This window comes from Poecile atricapillus, chromosome 35 (assembly GCF_030490865.1).
Source record: "Poecile atricapillus isolate bPoeAtr1 chromosome 35, bPoeAtr1.hap1, whole genome shotgun sequence".
NCBI classification, from domain to species: domain Eukaryota; kingdom Metazoa; phylum Chordata; class Aves; order Passeriformes; family Paridae; genus Poecile; species Poecile atricapillus.
In genome coordinates, this window is record NC_081283.1 from 1,707,021 (window position 1) to 1,723,008 (window position 15,988).

The following is a 15,988-nucleotide window of genomic DNA, read 5'->3' on the forward strand; positions in this document are numbered from 1 at the left end:
CCGCCCCCGCCCCGCCCCGCCCGCCCCGCCGGGGCCGCCGCCGCGTTGGGTCCTAGGGGGGAGCCGCGGACCGGGGGGCGCCGCCGCTCCCGCACTACTTTGGGCGGCGGGGGCTGCGGGCGGAGGGAGACGGTGCGCGGCGGGCGGGCGCTGCGGCCGCGGGGGGAGTGCGGGGGGTGTGACGGCGCGCGCGCGGCCGCAGCGCACGCTGCCGGGCGGGGCGGGGGGGGAGATCCCTCCGCCGCGCTTAACCCCGGCGGCGCCGGGGCGGGAGCGCACGTGGGCACCGGGGGGGCGGGGCCGGCGGCGCGAGGCTCCGCCCCCTCCCGGGACCGGCACCGGGGCGGCCCCCAAGGTGGACGGAGGGAGCCCCTCCGGGACTGCGATAGCCACGGGATTAGAGGAAGGGAGGGTGGGCTCCGGGATGGGGTCCTCCGAGCAGCCGGCGGGAGCGGGACTGCCCGCTGTGCCCCAGACCGGTGTCTCCGTTATCAGCCGCTGTGTCCGGTCCCAGGGTTCCCCGTAGCAGCCGCCGGGACCGGTCCCGGTGTATCCGGAAGAGCTGCTGTGTCCGCTGCCGGTGTCCCGGGAGTAGCTGCTGTACCGGTCGTACATGCAGCCGCCATGCCCGGTCCTGGGGTCTCCGGTGGCAGCCGCCGAGGCCGCTCCTAGTCCCTGCTCACGACCACCGCGTGCTGCTGATGGGCCACGGTGCTCCCCGGTTCCGGTATCCCCGGAGCAGCTGGTCCTGCGCGGTCACCGCGAGCCCCGCGCACACCCCTGGACCCCGTGGAGCTCAGACCCTGCGGGGCACACGGGACCGGTACCCCCCGTGTGGGGCCACAGCAACCCCTCGGACCCTGAAGAACCCCCCGGGACCCCCCAGCCCCGGGGAGGAGTGGGGGGGGTCAGACCCAGGGCCCCCGGGAGCCCAAACCCCCAGACCCCAAGATCTGGGATGGCTGTTGAGGGGGTTCAGCCCCCCTGAGCCCCCGGGCTGCACCACCCTGTCCCCAGCACCCCAATAACCCACCTCACCCCCCCAGCAGCTCCTGCTCCTCTTTACCACCATAATTGAGCAATTAGCAATAATTAGTCCAACTGGGTGGAGATAAGCCACAAGGGGAACCGCAGCCAGAGCCCCCCCACACGCTCACGAAGTGGGAGCTGAAGTTTTCAGGGAGCGAAATGGAGGGGACAGGGCTGAAGAAGCCCCCAAGGGTCCCAGTGAGGCCCTGGGGTGCTCAGCCCCACATCACAGCCAAAGCTGGAGGGACCCCCATGCTGGGCTGTTGGAGGGAGCCTCACATGCTGCCTCCCCCCCAGCAAGGAACAGCCCCCCCAGTGCAGGGGTTTACAGACAAAACAAAGTTTAATTGTTTCAGCCCCGACTCCCACGGGTCCAGCCCAGCCGGGCTGCGGCCCCGCGCTGGGAACAACACCCACATTGAGCCCTGGCTGCCAGAGCAGGAATGGCCCCGACCTGTCCTTGTGCATGTTGGGGACAGCAGGGATGAGCTGGGGGGCTCCCGGCTGGGACAGAACCCCCAGCCCCCTGTGAGCCCCACAGCCTGTGCAGAATGAGGGGTTCCAAACCACAGCGGGACCATGTGGCTTCCCCAAAGCCACTGCTGTGGTCTGGGGAAGGGTCTGATGCATCCAGGGATCCTGCCCCATCCCAGGGATCACATCAGGCAGCAGCTGTGGATCTGCCAGAGGAATTGTCCATTCGGTCAACCTCAATGAGCTTCATGAAGATCTCCCATGGGGTCCTGGTTTAGGGCAAATTTGGAGAGAACTTCTAAATGGTGGTCCAAGGACACGTGGTCACCTGAGGGCAAGGGGACATCAGTGCCAGCACATTGGGAACCCCGTTCCCAGCCCCAGGTGGGTTCTGTCCCCTAGACCTGGCTCTCTTTGGCTGAGGACTCAAGGAAAATGGCTCCAAATGACTCCACCAGCTTCTTCCCTTCATCTGTCCTCACTGCCCAGCTGAGGACACAGCAGAGCAGAGGACAGGCAGGATGTGCCACCGGGACACACACACATGTGGGACCCCTAGAATCCCCCTTCCCCCTGCAGGGCCAGGTCTGCCTCGCTCCCCACCAGCACCACGGGCATGCTGCAGGCACAGGGGGGATCAGGGCCCCGACCACCCTTGGCCACCCCTCTCCAGGACGGACAGCACCTATCGGGTCTTCCCCCTGCTCTTGTACAGCTTTTTGTGGAGGGTTGTGACCGCCTGGAAGCTGTGGGGACAAGGGGACATCCAGGCACTTCTTCCCCCTGTCCTGGGTGATTCATTCCCCGGTCTCAGGAGCTCCTCAGCTACTCAAGGATGTCACCAAGTAAACGAGGACATGGCCGTGGATGCCAGTGATGCAGGATGGTGTTCTCATGCTGGAGAGGAGAGGGGACAAAGGCAGTAGCAGGGGTGGCTGGGAGTCCAGCAGCCTCACAAGACCCCCCAAACTGCCCCAGCATTACCTACCCAGCCATGTCCACCAGCTGCAGCTGGAACTCATCCTTGCCCACCACCTCCACCTTGGTGTAGGCTGCAATGGTGGCACCAGGTATGGGGGGCTGCCTGGGACCCCCGAATCCTCCCCTCAAGGCTCAGACCCACTTCCACCTCATTCCAAGGGCACCTCAGCCCCCAGCACCTAAGAATTGGTGGGCCAGGGAGGTTTTACCTGCGTGGAAGGAAATGACACGGCTGGGTGGTCCCGGCACCACCCCGGGGCAGGGGACGGAGCCGGACGGGGAGACAGGAACCCCTTCCCGGGAGGGGCTCCAGGGGACACGGCTCCGTGGAGGCTGAACACGGCCCTAGACCCCATCCTGGGGTGCGGACCCACCGTGCCGAACCCCTCCGGTGCACCTGCCGTCCCCGCTAATCCCCAGGGGAGCAGCCCCGCTGCCACGCACCCCCGGGCAGAGACCCCCGGAGGGCAGGGCCGCCCTCCGCAGAGGGCATCGCCCCTCTCGGGAGCGCAGGACGCCCCCAGGCCGAGTCCCCTCGCGGTGTCCCGCGGTAACCGGGGATGGGAACCGTGCGGGATGGGAACCGGAGCGGCGGCGCGGGCGGGCGCGGCAAACGGCGCAATAAACGAGCCGGGGGGGCGGGGCCGCCGCCACTACACCGGCGGCCGCACGTGACCACAACACCGCCCTCCTTCTCCCATTGGCTGCGCCGGGAGAGGGGGCGGGGCTAAGCGGCCGCGCAGGCGCCCTGGCCGGAGGGGATCTCCATTCATGAAAACGGAGGGAAGGGCCGTGGCCACGTGGTGGTCGCGCCTCTGAGTGTGAATGAAGGGGGGAGGGGTGTCCTGGTCCTGACCCCCTCCCCCACCGTGCTACCCCAACCTGTCCCGAACCGGAGACACCCGAGACACCCGAGAACACTCACAGCCACCTCCTGCTCCCCGAGACCCTCACCTCAGCCTCCCCCAGCACTAGGACCCTCAGGCCCCCAGGGATATTTTAGGATGCCTGACCCCTGTCCCAGGGATCCCCGGCCTCTTGTGATGTCCAACTCAAGCCTCAGGGACCCCCCCAGCCTGGAAATACCCCAATTTTCTACATTGCCCAACTCCAGCCCCAGGGACCCACGCCCCTCTGAGGATACCCCAGCCCCTGAGGGCTGCATTGCTATTCCCCTCCCCAGAAGCTGAGTCATGAGCTTGTCTCCATCTGGCCAAAATTTAGAGGGAAAAGTGAGATTTTTGCCCATCTGAGGTCCAGAAAGGCCAGGGGGAACTGGGCTCCCTACTCCAGCACCTGGAACACTCAGAGGCCCAGGATGTCAAACCCCCAGGGATACCCCAGCCCCCTGCAATGCCCTACCCAGTTCCAAGATACTTCAGGTGGATACTCCAGCTGCTCGGGATGCCTGACCCCCACCCCAGTGACCCCCAGACCCTGGGATACTCCAGCTCCTCAAGATGCTCAGCCCCCTCAGATGGTCAATTCCAGCCCCTCCAGACTCCTCAGCCCAGCCTCACACATCCCTCACTTCCAGCCACAGTTTCAATAGGGCCATATTTCTTTATTTTCCCAAACAATTAAATAGTAGTATTTCTTTTGTTTTTTTTAAACTGAAGTGGTTAAAAGCAGGCTGCCCCCTGCCCCGTGGGGTGAGCCTCGCTGCTGGGACAGGCAGGCATGGGGGACATTTATATTACCATTTATAAATAGAAAAATAAAACTCTCAAGCAGGGTGGGTTAGCAGTTAGCATAGTTAGAGTTGGACCTGGCACAGGGTGCCCGTGCCCACAGCAGACACCCGGTGCCCACGGCAGACACCCGGTGCCCACAGCAGACACCCGGTGCCCACAGCAGACACCCGGTGCCCACGGCAGACACCCGGTGCCCACGGCAGACACCCGGTGCCCATGGCAGACACCCCGTCCAGCCGCCCTGTGGTGCACAGGGACGCTGTGGGTGACAGGGACAGACCCAGAGCAGGGGGACAGGTAGGAACTGCTGCCAAGTGCTTGGTTTTGGGGTGTTTTTGGCATCCTCCCAGCTGGATTTGGCCCTAGGACGGGGTTTGGTGGTGCCGGGATGTGGCTTGACAGGCACCAACCCCGGCCCCAGTGCAGTGGTTAATAAAGCAATAAATACCAGGAGAGCATTTGGGGGTCTGGGTGTGAGGACCCAGCTGTGGGGGGCTCTGGGACACAGGACAGGGCTGAGCCAGGTCCCTGGGCCACCCCGTGACACTCCATCACCCCAGGACAGCGCTGAGCCCCAACCTCCCCACAGCACGGGGGTGCCCCTGTCCCTCCTCCCCGGCTCCGAGGGGTGCCCAGGGCTGGAGCCCCCCGTTTCCAGTGTGCGGCATCGCCTGCCATGTGCTAACTGGGGGGGCAGGAACCCCTACACCTGCAGGGTCTCCTGGCCCAGCACACCCCCAGCCAGGCGGTAGAGCAGGCGGGAGTACCAGTGCATGCCCACCTCCGGCACCGTCCCATTGCCCAGCTCGGGGTGCGCCGGCAGCAGTGAGAGGAGCCCGTGGAAGAGACGGAGGGGGGCAAAAGCCCGGTGGGCCCAGCGGTGGCTCTCCAGGACGGCGTAGCAGGATGCCAGCACCCCATTGACCAGCAAGGTGCCGTGGGAGGTGAGAGGGGCAAAGACCCCCACGCCGTCCTCCCGAGAGACCCTCAGCACCCTTGTGGGGCGCAGCCCCTGCCCGCCAGCCCCGTGGGCCAGCACGGCGTCACCCGGGCGCACGCGGCGAGCGAAGATGGGCAGGAAGGCGGCGGAGCCGTTGGCCGCCCCGCGGGCCGCGAACACCAGGTGGGACGGGGTGAGGAGCAGCCGGTGCGCTGGGCTGGCCGTCTCGATGGCCACGAAGGAGGCGCGTTGGCCCAGGTCCCGGTCGAGGAAGAGCAGCACCTCGGTGGGCACCAGGCGCCCGCCTGGCTCGGCGCCCAGCACCCAGTCACCCTGGCGCAGCTCAGCCAGGCCCCGGCGCTCGCCGCTCTCCAGCGTCACGGTGGCGTGGCCGGGAAAGCAGCCACCGGTGCGGACGGCCAGCGAGTTATCTGGGAGGATGGAGAAAGTTATCGGTGTCCCCACCAGCCACCTCCACCGGGCCACCACCTCCAGAGGGGAAACGGCAACCCCAGACCCCCAAACCACCCCCAGAACAAAGCGGGTATTTTCCAAAGCTCCCCCAGTTCCTGCATGCAGCTCCTGAATGCTGCAGGGCCCCTTTGTCCACCCTGCACTGATGCCCTTTGTTCCGGCCTGGAACGGTGACATTTATGGCCATTTTCACTTTCTGTCAATTGTCATTTCTGGACTGGATGGGAATTGCTGGCTGGAGAAACTGCGGGGCTGGGGCCTGCAGGGCTGGGGCCTGCATTGCTATTCCCCTCACCAGGAGCTGAACCACAAGGCTGTCTCCATCTGGCCAAAATTTGGAGGGGAAAGGGAGGCTTTTGCCCGTTGGGGAGCCAGGTAGGGCAGGGGGAGCTGGGCTGGGGCCAGACACCAACCAGAGCAATAATCTGACATGGATCCAGGATATCAAGGGGGAGCAGCAGGGGCTGCAAGGCCGTGGGCTGGGATGATTATGGGAATGGCAGCCCCTTCTGTGTGGTACCTGCTTTGACAGAGACATGGATGTGTGCCTTGGACTCATAGTAGACCCAGTCGAAGCCGGCCTCCACGGCCAGGCGTGCCAGCATGCCGTACTTGTGGCGGTCGCGGTCGGACGTGGTGATATCCAGCGCCCGGCCCTCGTAGTGCAGAGAGTCGGGGAGGTGATGCCCGTCCTCATCCCAGCCCTCTGTCACCCGCAGCTTCACCCCCGGCCACATGTTCATCACCGCGATGGCCAGCGAGTTCACACGCTCCTTGCAGCGCTGTGGGGACACGCCAGCACCGGTGTCACCCTCTCCACAACACACAGGGACCCCACAGGAACAGACAGACAGACAGACACCAGGCCTGTGAAGGGCTTTGAGCCCCGAAGGAGCTGCTGTGGGGGCAGAATCGGTGCCCCCCAGGGTGCAGAGAGGGTCACAGCCGAGCTGCCCCCCTGCCTGGATGCAGGTTGAACGTTAACGTGCCCCGGGGTTCCGTGGTGGAGCTGCTCCACGTGCAGCCGGGCAGAACAGGCAAGGGACCGGGACGGGCACCGGGACGGTGTCACCTTCCCCGCAGCCACGGCAGTGACTGATTAACCTGATGGGGAGGCTGTGAAGCAGAGCTGGGGGGAAGCTGACCCTGAAGCAGCCCTGAGTCTGGGCTGACGGGGAGAGCAGGGTGTCCCAGGCAGCTCCGTGTCCCTCTCCCCATCATCAGCAGCATCACCATGGGGTGCAGGGGTCGGAGCTGTCCCCCCCGCAGTCGCTGAGGTCACAGCGTCCCTCAGTGCCCCAGTGCCCCCCTGTTCCCCGCTCAACAAAGCGGTTCCCGGGATCGCGGGGCCGCGGGGGCGGGAGTGCGGGGCGCGGGCCCGGGGCAGCCGTGCCGGGGGGGGGCGGCAGCGGCGGGGGGGCAGGAATGCGCTCGGCCCGGCCCGGCCCGGCCCGGCCACAATAGGCGCTTTCCAGCCCGGAGCTGACCTCAGGCCCCGGGAATGCCGCCGCGGCCACAAAGGGCCCTTTCAGCTACCCGCACCCCGGGCCGGCTTCGCGCCCGCGGCTCCGCCGGGCCCCGCCGCCCCGGCCCCGCCGCCTCCGCCGTCCCGGCTCGCGGGAGCTGCCGGCGCCGCCTGGACCACTTGCAGCATCCCCCGTCGCCATGGCGACCGCGGAGCCGCCCCTCGCCATGGCAACCGTGAGCATCCCGACGGGAGCGCGGCGCGTCCCGGGCTCCCGTAGCCCCGGGTTCCCCCCGAGGAGAGGGGTACCAGGGCCTCCCCCCCCCGCTGACCTTAGGGCCGGGGCGCGGGGGCGCAGGGGGAGTGGAGCCGCCGGTACCGCGTGCCCCCGGTGCCATCCCGTTAATCCCCGGCGGTCCCGAATGCACAACGCGACGGGACCGCCTCGTCCCGGGGCTCTGGCGCTGCCGCGCCGCTGCCAAGGGCCGTGGAAGGGAGCAGGGGACCGGGGTGAGGTACAGCGCGGCCCCGGCAGGGACCCTGCACCCCGGGAGGCTCCGTGATCCCGAGGAGGGTCGGTGCCACTCGGCGGGATCCGTGAGCCCCGGGATGATCGGGGCGCCCTGGAGAGGATCGGTGGGGGCCAGGAATGCTCCGTGAGCCCCTGAGAGGGTCTGTGCCGACTGAGAAAGGTCCATGAGCCCTGTCGAGGATTGCTGTGATCCCACCCGTCCCTCCACCACCCCCGCGCCCCCGCGCCCCCGGGAGCGAGGCCGGACCGGGCCGGGCCGGGCGCAGCCCCCACCTCGGTCATGAGCCGGTCCGCCCCCGTGTTCTCCTCGTCCTTGAAGATGATGTCGGGGTTGTAGTTGGGCACCAGGTCCCTGAAGCGCTCCGAGCCCCGCAGCACTTTGCCCTCCGCCTTCCCACTCGCCCCCAGCGTCTGCTCGGGCACGTTGGGCACGAACTGCTTGTAGAGCAGAGGCGAAAGCTGCCGCCGCCCCAGCCGCCGCCGACCCACCGGACCCCGACCCGGGCCGCAGCCCAGCACCGGCGCGGCCAGCAGGCAGGCGGCGAGCCCGAGCAGGACGAGGGCGAGCGGCCTCCACCGGGGCATCCCGCCCGCCGGGCTCCGCTGCCTCCGCGGGTCCCGCTCAGTCACCGGGGGCACGGGCGGCTGGGGCGGGCATGGTCCCGGTGTGGCGGCCCCGGAGCTTTTAGATGGTCGCGGTGCCAGGGGCGGGTCGGCGCCGTTTCCTTCTCACACCCACGGTCCCGTCCTTGCTGCGGGATCCGCGGCAGCTCGGGACGACTGACCGCCCCCCCGTACCCCCCCGCCGGTGCCGCCACCCACTCGGAGCGCCGCCGGTTGCGCGCCCACGGTATCGGCACCCCCCGCCCGGAGCTGCACCCCGCTCCGGGGGAGCCCCCGACCCAGCCCGAGCCTCAGGGAAAACCCTCGCAGAGCTGCGTCCCAGCACCGGGCACCGGCACCCGGCTCCGGGCACTGCCCTGGCACTGGACACCGGGCTCCTGAGGCTGCCCCAGGACCGGCACCGGGATCTTATCCCGAGCTTGCTCCCCCTTCCCGTCTAAATCCCAAACTCTGATGCCGCCTCCTCTCCACGGTCCCCGCAGTGCGCTCCGGTACCGGAACCCCCCCTTATCCCATCCGAACGCCGCGATTCTGGTCCTGGGACCTCTCCTGTCACCGCCTGTTGGGATCGGGGACCCCGCTCTCGCAGTCCCGGTACTTCTCTTCCCGCTGTCCCTCGCACCGAGGACCCTCGTTATTCTAAGGCTGTGCCGCCGGAATCCGCACCTGCTCCGTCCCCTTGGCACAGCCCCGCTCCCGGGACCCGCTCCCTGGCACTACCCCGGTCCCCTCTGTTCGGTCCGACCCACGGTCCCGGTCCCCGTTCCTGGCCCAGCCCCCGGTACCGGCTGCCTTGGGTGCTGGTCGGCACCGTGCGCCCGCCCTCAGCCGCCCCGGCCGGGCTGCCCCCACCGCGGCCGCTCGGCTTCGGCGCTGGGCAGCCCCGCCGGGCCCCGCCTCGGACCCGGCCCCCGGGAGCGGCGGCAGCGGCGGCCACATCCCCCGGGGCCGCCCCCGCCGGGCTGCCCTGCCCCGGCCGGAGCCTCCGCGGCCCGGGACCGGGGCACCCCCGGAGCGGCACCGGGATCCAGGTACCGCCGGGGATGGGGCCGGGCTGCTCCGGGACGGGCACCAGGCTCCAACAGGGACATGGGCGCCTCCAGGAGCACCCCCGGGACCGGGACCGGGACCGTGCCCCCCCGACGCAGCTCCCGGCGGAGCCCCCAAGGGTCCCGCGGGCCCGGGCGGGGGCAGGAGGCAGCAGCGGGGTAGTGGAGGGTTGGAAGAGGGTCGGGGGGGTCTCGGCCCCCCCCCCCAGCTTCCCCGCAGCCCCGGTGCCAGCCCGGGGTGACTGGGAGGAGAGCAGGTCGCGGGGAAATCGCGGGCACCGATGGCCTCATTTCCTGCAATATAAACCAGGTTTCCTGTGCTTCCTGCTCGGCCCCAGCCCGGGGGGCGGGGGGGGGCCAGGGCCCCCCATCCCCGCTTTGGGGGGGCGGGGGGCGGCCTGGCTCGGCCCCAGCCGGGGCAGGATGGGTGGGGGGCCGGTTCCCGGGGCAGTTTCCGTTCCAGCCGCAGGACCCTCCATCCCAGGAGGTGAAGCCTCTGCTTTGCTCCTCACTTGGGGGAGCCCAGCCCATACCCCGAAGCCTCCCGGAGCCCCCCAACATCCCCGGGGTCCCCCAGCCCGGGCAGCAGGCAGGGAGCTGCCCTCACCTATGGAAGAAGCTCGTTAACCCCAGCCAGGAAGAGGGTTAATTATGGCCCCATATGGGCCATAAGGAGGGGCAGGACTGAACCCCCCACCCCCCCCCCCCCAAGCAGGGACACCCCACCCCTGCCCCCTTCCTACTTGGCCCTGCCCTCGGGATGAATAAACCCCCCAGACTGAAGTACTTTTATATAAAAAACAGTCACTATTTATTTCTCCAAAGAAGTTCCATGGTAACAGAGACCTGACATACTCATCACATCAAGCTGCCGGAGAGGGGGGGCTTGCCTCCTGCACCCCAGGCCCCCCTATTAGGGACCCCAAAGGCCTCGGGGTGGGCAGGGGACAACCAGTGCCCCCCTGCAGCCCCAGAGTGACACAGGGGTGGAGTGTGGAGTGACTCTGGGCAAGGGAGCACGGGACCCCCTCCCATAGTGTCAGGACAATGGGGTGACATTTAAAACTCAACCAGACCCCAGGGAGCAGCTGGGAGGGTCAGGGGGGTCTGGCCATCCTTGCACGAGGTATGTAAACAGGGGGTGGGGGCTGCAGCCAGCACAGCCTCGGGGGGACCCTGCACCCCCTCGGGGTTTGTGACGGGGGTGTGGCTCAAAGCCAAGGCTCAGTAGCACAACACGCTGAGACAGAGCAGGGGGGGACACCCCCAAAGGTGTCTCGGCTTTCCCTGAGGGGCTCTGATGTTCCTGAGGCATCAGGAGCTGTCAGGACCAGCTCTGTGGCTGGCAGCCACCCTGGGGGCCACCACAGTGGGGAGGACACGTCCCTGTCCCCCAGCCCTAGCAGGGCTTGCTGCGGCTCCGGCAGCGCGTCACGGGCAGCGGCAGCTTGTGCAGACCTGGATACAGGGAGAGTGTGAGAGCCAGGGTGGGGACAGGGACACCCCAGCTCCCTGTGTCCTCATGTCCCTGTCCTCACCAAAGGCACGGATGAGCTCGGCCTGCACGGCCCAGGAGACCCTTTTCACCAGGCACAGCGTGGTGAGCCCCGCAAAGCCCATGTTGTAGAGGAAGACGATGTAGAAATTCCCCAACCAGTTGAAGCGGCCAAAATCCCCCAGGAGGTCAAAACGGGTGATCCCTGCACAGGGGTGGGGTACACTGGTCAGAGCACCCCAATCCTGGGGACACATCCATCCAGGTGTCACCCTGATCCCTCTGGGAGGCTCACCCAGCGTCCTGGAGAAGACGGGCAGCGCTGAGCTGAGCACCAGCAAGGAGACACAGTTCCCGATGATCTGGGGAGAAGGAGGAGGTTTGGGGGGCAGTGCTGCTGCAGGGAACCCCCAGGCTGGGGAAGGGGCTTTCCAAATGCCAGGGAACTACTGGGGGAGTCCTGCCCTGCAGCGAGGCACCGTCCTCCCACGTGGGGACAGCACAAGCAGTGCACAGGGACCTGCTGGGGGGAACGGGGTTTTGCACCCCCACAGGAGCCCCCCAGCCCCGTCCTGCTGCTCCCACCTTGGTGAGGGGGGTGTCCTGCCGCTCCGGCAGCAGGCGAGTGAACAGGGGGGAGCTGTAGAAGCCCACAACAGAGGAGACCATTAGGTAGCTGCAAGGAGTGTTAAGGAGGAAAACAGGATGGGATGGCGCTGGGAACAGTGCTGGGGACACAGGGGACATCACTGGGGACACAAGTGCCCGCCTGAAGGATACAAAATGAGGACAACCTGCAGTGCAGCTCCAAAGGAACCGAAGATGGAGAAGGAAACCTGGCCCAGGGATGCATCCTGCAGGAGGAGAAGGGAGCAGGCTGCAGAGGAATGGCCCCAGAGCAGCGAGGGACACGACCCTGAGCTGTGCCATCCCCCAGCCCGGGTACCTGGATGCCCCGTGGCATTGCAGCATCATCCAGCAGCAGCTCCAGGACATGGAAGCAGACAATGAGCACAGAGATGCCCTGGGAGGAGCAGGGAGGGAGTGAGGACAGTGGTGAGGATGGGGACAACCCCCAGCTCCCCTGGGAGCCCAGCACTCACCGTCAGTGCCAGGAGGCCCAGCATGGCCAGGGGGTAGCCCAGGTTCCTCTGCCAGGGCGATGCTCGGTGCCGCAGCTCTGTGGGGAGGATGTGCCGAGGTGAGAGGGGAGCACAGCTCCCACCCCAGGGCAGGAGACTGAGGGGACCCCCAGGTGCCAGGATGCCCCCACCCTCCCTCCATCGAGCATGGACTACCAGGGACCAGTGCTCCCAGTGCCAAGCTGGTGGAAACCCAGTGCCCCGGCCTTCCCCCCACCAGGCTCCTCACCCAGCTTCCGCCTCTTGCTCCGGATGGCAAAGAATTGCTCCCGCAGCATCTCCATGTCCAGATTCAGCCAGCAGGAAGCGTTGCCTGCCAGGGGGGACACACAAGAGGCTCAGGGGGGATGAGAGCTCCTGTGTGGTGGGGTAGAGGGGTCCCAAATCCACCCTGTGCTCCCCTTTCCCAACCAGCAGCACCCACCAGAGTGGATCCTGTGGGACACAGCGGCTTCTTCAAACCTCGTGCAGCTCAGCTGCTCATCCAGGTCTTCCAGGAGCTGGGGGTGGATGAGGAGCCTGTGAGTGGCTGCTGGGCTGCATGAAAGGCTCCCCATTCCCGAAGTGGGAGACCAGGCAGCCCTGGGGGCAGTCACCCCCAAAGCTGGGACAGAGGGACTGGGGGGGACCCCTTACCCGGGGTTTCACCAGCAGCTTCCCAGTGACAGTGAACATGGTGGAGAGGCCAAAGGGGGTGCACACTGTGATGAGAGGAGAGGCTGAACAGGAGGTGCCCTGCCATCCTACCCCTCCCCACACCCCCAGAGGGATCCTGGAGGCTTCAGCCATGAACCACAGCCCCTCCAGACCCCATTTGTAATGGAGCACCACCAGAGCCTCATGGGAACACAACTTACACAGCAGAAGCAGGACGCCGAAAAGCGAGATGCAGGAGTAGAGGTAGGGCAGATAATATTCCCAGAGATCTGCGGAGACAGCGAGATCAGGCCAGTGGCACCAGAGATCCCCTGTTCCATTCAGTGCCAGGGTCTGATCCTGGAGCAGGGAGAGCCCAGAGGAGCCCAGCAGTACCCACCATAGAGTGACTGGCGACTGGCAGCATCGTTGCCCACGATGGCAGAGGCCACCCAGACCATGCCCAGCACCAGCAGTGTCAGCAGCAGCAGCACCACCGATGTCTCGTACACCCTGGCCATGATGCCCTGCAGGAGCTGGGTTAGAGGGGAGTCACAGAGTGGGGGACAGGGGGGACATGTGTAGGATCACCCACCTTCTTGGATCCTGCAAATCCCTCTGACTCGGTGAAGAAGTAGGCAAAGGGCATGAGGAAGACCAGGGACATATTGGAGAAGAGGAAGACTAAATTCCAGAGGCCTGGAAGAGGAGGAACAGCATGGGATGAGCTCCCAGGCAGGGCAAGGCTGACCCACAGATTTTGGGGACACCCCAGGGTGATCCCATGCACCCACCATGAATGAGGGACCCGTTCAGCCACTGGATGTAGTAGTTCTGGGGGAAGGAGAGCAGCACCTCGTTGCTGATGATGGAGAAGGGCAGGAGGAGAACAGCACCCAGTGCCACAGCCAGGGTGAAGGTACAGAGCCCCAGCCTGCCGGAGGGACAAGCACCACCTCAAGGTCAGGGTTCCCCTGGGTGTCACAGCCCGGCTCTGCCCCCCAGCGTCACCAGCACCCACAGGACACTGTGTCCTGGCTGAGGAAGAGGTCGAGTGTCAGGGAACGGGACAAGCAGGAACTTACGCAATCCTGTTGACAGCAGCATCCTCGTCATCGTGAACTGCAGGGACAAAATCCCAAACCAAAGGGCTGGGGGAGGTAGAGCTGCCCAGAGCATCGCTCCCTGCCCCCTGCCCAAGTCCTCCCCACCGCAAATGCTGCAGAAATCCTCCCCAGGAATTTGGGCTTTGCTCCCACCTAGGGCAGCTGGTGGGTGCCCGGCAGCACTTGGTGTCACAGCAACCAGGCTGTGGCAGGACCGGGGCTCCTGGGGGAGGCCGAAAGGAATGGAGGAACAGGAAGAACCCTCTGGAGGCTGAATGTGGCTGTCAAGGGCTGCCTGGCTCTGGCAGCTCCCATTCTTACCTGCTGTGAAATCTGTGTGCTTCTTAAAGTGGGTTATGATGAAGTGGCAGAGGATGTAGAGGCTGGCGAAGAGCAGGGCACAGATCTGCAGGCAGAGGAGTGTGGGCATGCCCTGAGGGCAGCACTCCTACCCTGGCTCCTACCCCAGGTGATGCTGCCGGCCCTGGGGCTCCTCAGCTCCACCCTATTTGTTTTTCCACTCCTAGCCCTGGTTACACCCCACTCGTGTGCTCAGACCTATCTGTTCCATGGGGGCTGCACACAGGGTTCACACATGGGTGCCCTGGCACAGCACCCAGGCCACAGGGCTGAGAGCCCACCCAGAAGGTCTGGATCAGCCTGTGCTGGCAAATCTGACCCCGTGGGACATCCCTGAAGTGCCCGATCCCACAGCCCTGGCCTTGCTGGCACCCAGCAGAGCCACGGGAACGGGCTTGAATCAGGCGCCAAGGACATCTGCGATGTCCCTCCCGCCCCCGCTGGAATGCCGAGGTCAAGCCAGAGCAGGCGATGTTCAGGGAACGCGGCGACCTTTCATCCCACCGAGTACGCGTCAGGATGAGGAAAGGTCGCCTGAATCCTCCACCTTGGCACAGGTGCGGTGGGGAGCAGCTGTGGCACCTCCCTTCTGCCGGACTGGGGGTGCTCTCACCCTGGCTGAGGGTCCCCAGGATCTGCCAGCACGGTGAGAGCCCCCAGAGCTGGCCCAGCTCGGGATTCCCAGAAGTGCAGGTCCTTCTGCTCCTGCTCCCTCCCAGTGAAGGGTTTCAGGCTGCAGGTTCCCTCCTGCCAGGGGCTGTGCCCCACACACCAATGCTCTGCCTGATGTGGGGCCCCCCAACCCCTCCTGTACTCAGTGAAGTCAGGCCAAGTAAGTTTTGTGCTGCCTGTGCTAAGCCAGGGGCTCCTGGCTGAGATGCAGCTCCCCAGGTTGGAGGTCTGGGGGGCTTCAGGGCAGAGGTGCCAGGCTCTGGCCACCAGGTCCTTCCTGTGGGCACCAAATGTGGCTGTGGCCAGGAGCCCCAGCACTGCTGCTCACAGCCCACTTGGCTGCCCTGCACGCAGCATCCCCAAGGCCCTTAGGTCCTGCCAGGACCAGGATATCCAGGTTATCCCCATCCCTCAGCCTGTGGGAACAGAGAGCAGACCCAGCTGGCTCCCTCTGCGGTACCCGAGCTTTAGGGGGTTCTGTAGGATCCCTTCTTCCTGACACCGAGCTGCTGGCCTGGGGACAAGGACAGAGCCAGGATCCCGGCGTGGGGCTTGCCCGGCTCTGACACCACCACAGCCCAGCACTCCCAGCCCTCCCAGCAGGACGGGACCGCAGCTGGGGCTGCTGGAGCGGGCAGAGGGGTCCCGGCAGGAGCTCGGCAGGGTCCAGCCCCGAGACCCCGCTATCTGCTGGGCACACGCAGCCCCGGCGGCTCTGGCCCCGATAAACGCGGGGCGTGGAGCACGGCCACAGCCGTAGAGCTGCCACCGGGGATCCCGACAGTGCCATGGAGGGGCCTTCCACCTCTCCCCGTCACACCGAGCCCCTTCCCCCGCCCGCCGGCCCTCACGGCGGCCCCCGGGCACTCACGATGCACTCGCGGACCCGCTCGTGGAAGATCTGCTCCCGCATGGCCAGCGCGTCCTGCTCCACAGGGGCCATACCGCGCCCAGCATGGCAGAGCCGAGCGGGGCTGCTGCGGGCAGGGCCAGGACAGCCAGGCCGGTACCGGCACCCCGGCCCAGCCTCTCCGGTACCGCCGGGTCCGCCGCTCTGAGCCCGCCGGGTCCAGCCCGGCCCCGCCGATCTGGCCCCGCCCCTCCCGAGGCCCCGCCCCCCGCGTCCGGTCCCCGCCACAGCGCATCCGCTCCCCGCGTGCTGACCGGGCCCGCGAGGCCCCGCCCCCTGCCGCCCATTGGCTCCCGGGCTGAATGAGGCGAAGCTCATTGGCCGGAGCGCGGCGCGCCGCGCGCTGATAGGCGGAGCCCGCCCGCCGCTCCCACGGGGCCGCAGCCCCAGCGCAGCCCCCCGGCA

The 15,988-nt window shown here is 66.8% G+C and overlaps 2 protein-coding genes across 3 annotated transcripts; both read right to left on the minus strand.

The window, feature by feature from the left end:
• Positions 1-4,038: 4,038 nt before the first annotated feature.
• DHH (desert hedgehog signaling molecule) lies at positions 4,039-9,022 on the minus strand. Its single transcript, XM_058861043.1, has 3 exons — positions 7,863-9,022; positions 6,113-6,374; positions 4,039-5,549 (listed from the first exon to the last, which is right to left on the minus strand). Exons 1-3 carry the CDS (start codon positions 8,172-8,174, stop codon positions 4,882-4,884), a joined length of 1,242 nt encoding a protein of 413 aa, XP_058717026.1. The 5' UTR covers positions 8,175-9,022; the 3' UTR covers positions 4,039-4,881.
• A 1,032-nt stretch (positions 9,023-10,054) lies between these two features.
• On the minus strand, positions 10,055-15,777 carry LMBR1L (limb development membrane protein 1 like). 2 transcript variants are annotated; one of them, XM_058861031.1, is made up of 17 exons: positions 15,545-15,773; positions 13,963-14,047; positions 13,621-13,657; positions 13,330-13,469; positions 13,131-13,234; positions 12,936-13,062; positions 12,757-12,825; positions 12,536-12,600; positions 12,324-12,399; positions 12,129-12,212; positions 11,861-11,937; positions 11,704-11,781; positions 11,538-11,611; positions 11,343-11,433; positions 11,053-11,119; positions 10,801-10,962; positions 10,055-10,720 (listed from the first exon to the last, which is right to left on the minus strand). In XM_058861031.1, exons 1-17 carry the CDS (start codon positions 15,614-15,616, stop codon positions 10,662-10,664), a joined length of 1,467 nt encoding a protein of 488 aa, XP_058717014.1. In that variant the 5' UTR covers positions 15,617-15,773; the 3' UTR covers positions 10,055-10,661. The 2 variants fall into 2 exon arrangements, with proteins under 2 accessions (XP_058717014.1, XP_058717013.1); XM_058861030.1 differs by lacking the exon at positions 10,055-10,720 and having other exon boundaries at positions 10,811-10,962; positions 11,053-11,433; positions 15,545-15,777.
• Positions 15,778-15,988: the final 211 nt, after the last annotated feature.

Coding starts and splice junctions, on each gene's coding strand:
- DHH (XM_058861043.1), bottom strand. CDS start 8,174: ATGCCCCGGTGGAGGCCGCTCGCCCTCGTCCTGCTCGGGCTCGCCGCC. Junction 6,375..7,862: donor CGGACCGGCTCATGACCGAG/GTGGGGGCTGCG, acceptor GTGTCCCCACAG/CGCTGCAAGGAGCGTGTGAA. Junction 5,550..6,112: donor CCATGTCTCTGTCAAAGCAG/GTACCACACAGA, acceptor CCATCCTCCCAG/ATAACTCGCTGGCCGTCCGC.
- LMBR1L (XM_058861030.1), bottom strand. CDS start 15,616: ATGGCCCCTGTGGAGCAGGACGCGCTGGCCATGCGGGAGCAGATCTTC. Junction 13,658..13,962: donor GCACACAGATTTCACAGCAG/GTAAGAATGGGA, acceptor TTGTCCCTGCAG/TTCACGATGACGAGGATGCT. Junction 12,213..12,323: donor GTCCCACAGGATCCACTCTG/GTGGGTGCTGCT, acceptor CCCCCCTGGCAG/GCAACGCTTCCTGCTGGCTG.